Below are 6,000 nucleotides of genomic sequence, written 5' to 3'. Positions count from 1 at the left end.
AGCTTGCTGCTTGTGTCCAGAAAAGGAGGGAGAAAGCGGCACTTTAAAAAACCACGAGATGTATATTCTGTCGCTTGGAGCCCATTTAAGGTGTTTTTTGTATTCTGAAACATTTTTCATCTTATTTGAATATCCTTGCTGAAAAACAGGCCTTTGGATGCAAACGTGCAGCCAGCGGGAAGCTTTGAGCGTCCGGGCTCTGCTGTCTCCCGTCCAGAAATCCAGCTGCCGCCACGTTACGTCGCTCACGGGGCGGGAGGCCTGCAGACACGGGGGGGGCAGGAGCCGGGGTCGGGCCCGGGGTGCAGCCAGGCATCTGCTGGCTACTGCTGTGTGGGCATCCACGGTCATGTAAAAATTTGCTTTTCTTTTTGTCTTTTTAACACACACCCGACGGCACAATGTATTTGCTAATCGGTAGCGAGGGTGGAATGCATCCTACGGCAGCTTTTGTGGCTAATGTTTTCTTAATGTCTGTTACAGATAAATGAATTAATATTAATATTCCTAAAATAAATACTAAAGCTCTTTGCTGGCTTCATCGGGTCCAGAGTTTCATGCCCTCCATGAAGGACCAAATAGCCTTCCCAGCTAGTCACGGAGAACATAACACATCCTTGCTGTTACGATATATATAGATGCAGTCAGGCACACGCTCACGCTTACATACGTACAGCACAATAACAGGTTCAAACAATCCTATTTTTATATGCAGCGTGCGAATAGGTGTGGGTGGGTGTTAATGTATTTTGGCAGGAGGAGGAATGTTTCTCCAGAGGCCGGGGATATATGTTGAACAAAAAAGAATATTACTTTGTCTGGGTAAAAGAAGCAGCATCTTTAGAGATGCACTAAAGAGCCTTTTCTTCCTTGTGGTTTACTTTGGAAGTCTGACCCGCCGAGCTTGTAACTCTTGTCATCAGCTTCCTATGCATGAGGCTGAGGAAATCAGCCTGAAAGAAAATTATATATTTTTTAATTTTTTTTTAAATCCATGATAGCAGGGACAGAAAAAAACCCCAACGGGCAAGTGCCAATAGGGCTGCTCTTTTTTTCCCTCCTTTCCTCAGTGGATTCTCGGGTGCTTTGCTGCTGTCAGATCAAAGGGTGGCTGTACTTCAGCCAGCATCACAGCTCTTAGATCTCACCTGCCTCTCGCTGGAATCATGGGCGTTCGCCAAGGTGGGACGTTGTGTCAAACAAACAAGCGCCATGAATGCAAGGAAGAGCGATCGCGCAGGGGATGGGGACAGGTGCATTTATGAAAGCTGTTTGGTGAGGTTTGCATATTCTTACTGTCATTTATGTATTTAAAATAGGAAATAAGTCTCTTAAGTTGTTGACGTGCATTCCTTCAATGCTTCCTTGTCTCCAGCCATCAATTCCTGCAGTGTTAACAAGGGGGGCTGCGAGCAGGAGTGCGTTCAGCTCGGTGAAGACCGCTACAAGTGCCGGTGCCAGCCAGGCTACCAGCTGAAGAGGGACGCCAAATCCTGTGAAGGTAGGTCCTGCTCTACCTGCCTGGAGACACACATTAAAGGCAATTTAAAAGACTGCAGGATGGTGCTTCAGGTCACTGTATTCATTCATATTTCACCCCGCTTGCCAAAAGCAGCTTTAGGAATAGCTTATTAACAGGATTAAAATGACACATGTTTGAGATGTGAAATTCATGTTGGTTCACAACTTTGAACAAGATTTTGGCCTCGTAGACTCTTGGCTGTTTGTTGCACGCTGACGATGATGACGTAGGTTAGGAACTTTTAATTCTAACATTTTATTACTCACCAAGCTGTATATAGAGTTGGCCTGTAGAACATGTTTTATTCTACATAAACTGTTTTCTTTATCTGCTTTTGGCTTACATTGCTCATAATCGCAGTCCAATTTATTCATCCTCTTCAGGTTTTTAAGCAAGCATCCTCACAAGCAGAACAGAAATGCTACCTTTGGGCTTGATTATTGTTGGGTTTTGTCTTGTATATCTTAACATGCTCATCAGTTTAAGGCAAATTTCCACCCCACCCCCCTTTTCCCCAACACAAGTGCACACACGTGGTACCCTTGAACATGCCAGAGAAAGATAGGGCCAAATTTATGGATTTATTGCACTAAAATTCCTGTCACAAAACCGTTTCCATATGGCTCCTCTTCTGCTCGGAGATTTTATATTCTGTGTATAAAGTGTAAGTAAATCCTGCTGTTCAGCTTGCTTCCAACTCATGCTGAGCGCAACGAGCACTTGGCCTTCGGTTTTGGCCTCCCCGAGTCCTGCTCTCCGCAGAGACTGCACACGCCGCGCTTCAGCAAGCGCCCGCAGCCAGCTTGCCTCTCCTCCCTCTCTCACCGGGTGGCCACGTTTTGTCCCTGCGATTGTCAGAAAGAGTTGGAAAAGGAGAGCGTCAGCAGCTACAGGACATCAAGAGACCTTCCTCCACTGTTCCCCAGCCCGTTTCCAAACCTCTCCCAGCTCCTCTGCTGCCTCTGGCACTCGAGGTGTCCTTGGCCAAGCCAACTGGGCGCACGGACCCCTGCATAAAACTTTTTGGTGTTTTTTATGGTGGTGTGGTGAGACAGAGGTTGGATTGGCAGGGTTTGAGTGTGGCGATGCCCAGTTGGGTGGGAGTTGTCCTAGGGCTGTCATGCAGCGGTTCAAACCTTCGTGTGGCACTTCGTACTCTATCTCAGCCGCCAGCTGAGGTTCAGCTCGGCAGCAAAACGAGCAGGCTCCGTCCCCTCATTGGTGAGGTTTTGCCACCATGCAGGCAGCTGTGGCCATTCGCTCCCTCTCATCATGGGGCCAACGAGGGTCAGCCACCCACCGAAGGCAACAATTTGTCACCAGCCAGTAATTACTGAACAGCGGAGAAGGGGCAAGGTCAGCTTTGTCTAACAGGTGAGCCCTTATCTGTAGTTCATGTGTATGCCTGGTTACCTGTGTTCAGAGTGGTGTAAATCAAAATATAATAGTGCAACCCCCCCAGGAGAACAGCTGTGGTCAGAGGATGGAGAATCTGTCTTGCAAGGGGAGCTCAGGTGGCAAAATGAAGACCAAGCAGGATGCTTTTCTCCCATAAATAACTTATGGGATTGTTATGTACAAGATTTTTACAGGAACAAATGGGCATAAAGTGGCCATGAATACATTTGGGTTGGCAATTGGAGATGTTTTAAGTAGAAAAGGTGGGAGGAGGAGAGCCTGGCTGCTTTTAATTTCCAACCAGAAGGGATGGCTGCTGTACTGCTAGCTTGGATGAGAAACTACAGTGTCATGAGGGTATTTACTACAGCAGCCATAGCTGCACTGCAGGTGTGGAGTCATCTCTGCTGACTCCTTGGGAGCTAATGCTGCACCCTGTAGCTCTGAAAGGCCATACAGAAACAGCCAAGCCTAGCAGGGTGGCACAGCCTCCAGCATGGAGGCAAACCGGTGGGGTGGAGTGGTGTGGTATTCAGGCGAAGTGGTGGGATAGCTGCTCTGGGGGTGAGGCATGTATGGCTGTGGTCAGTAGTGGCTGTGATACTTGTGTAAGAGAATGGGCTATAAAAGACATTTGCTAGAGTGAATTCCTTGTTGGAGTATCCAGGGATGGTAAGAACAAACATCTTTCTCAAGCCACCTTGAGTTTCCTTTCTATAAGTCAATGCTATTTCCACCCCTAACCTTCCCTGCCATGAGAAGGAAATTTTACTTCTTACCACTTCATATTTTCTCTGGTGTAAAGTCATAGTTGCTATGAGCAAGAAAATTAACCTGATAAGACCCAATTCCCTTTCCATTGATGAGGTCGTGGCAGATAGGACTGGAGAATGAGACTCTGTTCTTTACAACCTTGCAGTGAAGGTCTGGAAGGTCCACAGCTCATGCAGAGCCCATACTCACATGGCACCAAGAACATTGCAGGCGTCCCAGATCAATGCATCACCATGACTGCTTCAGATGAGGTTCCTGGATGTCCTGGGAAATGAAACGGTTCCAGTAATTTTTTCCTATAGTGTTTAACAGCTTGGAATAGAGCTTCATGGAACGGACACTCATCCACTAAAGTTAAGTCAAACATTAAAAGCCAAAAGTGTAGAAATAAGAACACTAATAGGTTATTTTTAACTTTTCCTGAAACCTGCCTATAACAGGAAGGAACAGATATGTTAGTGGAAAGCAAGGCAATCGGTGGTTGCCTTATGTCCTTAAGATCTCACCTTTACAAACTTTTATCTTGTCTAAGGACTTCCAAGGCTGCTATCTTTATTCCAACTACTATGTTTACTAACATCTACCCTATAATCTGTTTTTTGCTTGTTGTCATGTCACAGAGCATTACAAGTTTTACTCTATGCTGTAATCATTCTCAAATTAAAGCTCTAGATGCTCTGAAAACCTTATAATATGCAGGTTTAACAGATGCTGTTTGATAGTGATTCCATTTAATTTACCCAAATAGAAAAAGAATCAGCAAATAACTCAGTATTTCATATCGGCAAGGAACGAGTTCTTGCTTGAAGCTAAATCCTTTGTAAACCGCAAATTGTTGAACTGCAGAGCCAAGTTGTCAGCCTTGAAACTGTCATGTAGGATGAAGTGCTGCTGTCCCTTGGAAACCTATTTGCAACCTATCGTGTTGAAAGTCCAACAGAAAATTTCAGTTCTACATCCGTAACAGTGATTTTTGTTTTTTTTTCTAAATATTGTCAAGTCAAACTCAGCCTGCAGACTTGAATGGTTATGTTCTTGAGACGGTAGGAGGAGAAACAGGGGAATTTGAAGGTGTTCTGGGGCAACATCCTCCTTTGTCAAACAGTGGCACAAAATGCCTCTGGCTACATAGAAAAGTGAAGATTGGAGGAAACGAAAAAAACCCACCTCATACTTAAATGTATCTATATAAAATAGAGGTCTTCCTCTCCCATTCTCATCTTCTGCATGGCTGTATATGCGTGTGGTTAGCCACTGGAAGAGCAAAGTAGCAAGATCAAGCAGAAAAGGCGTTCAGCCCTTCCCCAGAGTTACTGAAACCCTGACTCTGCTGCCATTGCTGTTGAACTGATGTTGACTTTCCTCCTGCCCCGTAGAAGACGGCTTGTACAGAGCGTGAGATGACCAGTGAAGGACATGTCAGGCCCCAGAGTTACTGAAACCCTGACTCTGCTGCCATTGCTGTTGAACTGATGTTGACTTTCCTCCTGCCCCGGTAGAAGACGGCTTGTACAGAGCATGAGATGACCAGTGAAGGAGATGTCAGGCTGGAGGCGAGCAAGGAATGTCTCGAATTGGACAATAATTAGTAAAATGCTACAACTGAATTAGAGCTTGAATTGTAAGGAAATGGGCTTAACTTGTAAAAAACTTTATTGAAGCTAAGCAGAAGTCTAGAGGACACATTTTCAAAGATGTTCTCCAAATTTGCTTACTTAATGTTATTCACCAGCGCGTTAGTGTAACTAGTACTCCAAACTGAAACCTCAACCTTGTGCAGAATGTCAGATTTTGGTATGAAAACTCTTGTCTCTTAAGCCAAATCAGACCTGTCCAAACAGTCCCAGTAGGTTTATTTTGGTGTGTGCAAAGTCTTTATTTGGACAAATACATCAGTATGCTTCCAGCAGGTATGTGTTCCTGAAATAAACCCATTAAACACAGTGAAATTTTTGAGGTGGAGCCTTCTGCAGACACTTTAAAAATAATGTTCCTAAGTACTTGCCACTTAGAGTGGCTTATCCTTGAAATGGTATGTTAGTGTTCAAAAAAAGAAAAATCTTGATGTACAATATGAAAGGCATATGTTTTTAGAGAGAAGGAGATCTTTTAGGGGTCTTCAGCATTTATTTTCTCTAGAGACTTTTAAATACACATTGTTCCGTGACGAACTCCACCGTTGTGCGTGTTTATGGGTTCGCACATGTTGGAGTGCTAATTGCTATTGTTTGGAGCAACTCTTGGAATCTGCTCAGTTACAGCAAAATAAGGATAAAACGTACTTTTCTGTCCTATTTCCAGGGTGT

General features: G+C 44.7%; 1 protein-coding gene across 1 annotated transcript in view; it reads left to right on the top strand.

Annotated features, from left to right (window-relative positions):
• Positions 1-149: 149 nt before the first annotated feature.
• The window catches only part of LOC104621102 (multiple epidermal growth factor-like domains protein 6), a gene marked incomplete at its 5' end in the record, with an annotated part of 62,090 nt that continues 56,239 nt past the window's right edge, over positions 150-6,000 (top strand). Inside the window, 2 exon segments of the mRNA XM_010287503.1 lie at positions 150-351; positions 1,336-1,501. Coding sequence (XP_010285805.1) covers positions 150-351; positions 1,336-1,501 — 368 coding nt within the window.

This window comes from Phaethon lepturus, unplaced genomic scaffold (genome assembly GCF_000687285.1).
Source record: "Phaethon lepturus isolate BGI_N335 unplaced genomic scaffold, ASM68728v1 scaffold10250, whole genome shotgun sequence".
Lineage (NCBI taxonomy): Eukaryota > Metazoa > Chordata > Aves > Phaethontiformes > Phaethontidae > Phaethon > Phaethon lepturus.
The sequence above is the reverse complement of the archived record's forward strand: the minus strand, read 5'-3'. Positions and strand labels throughout refer to the sequence as shown.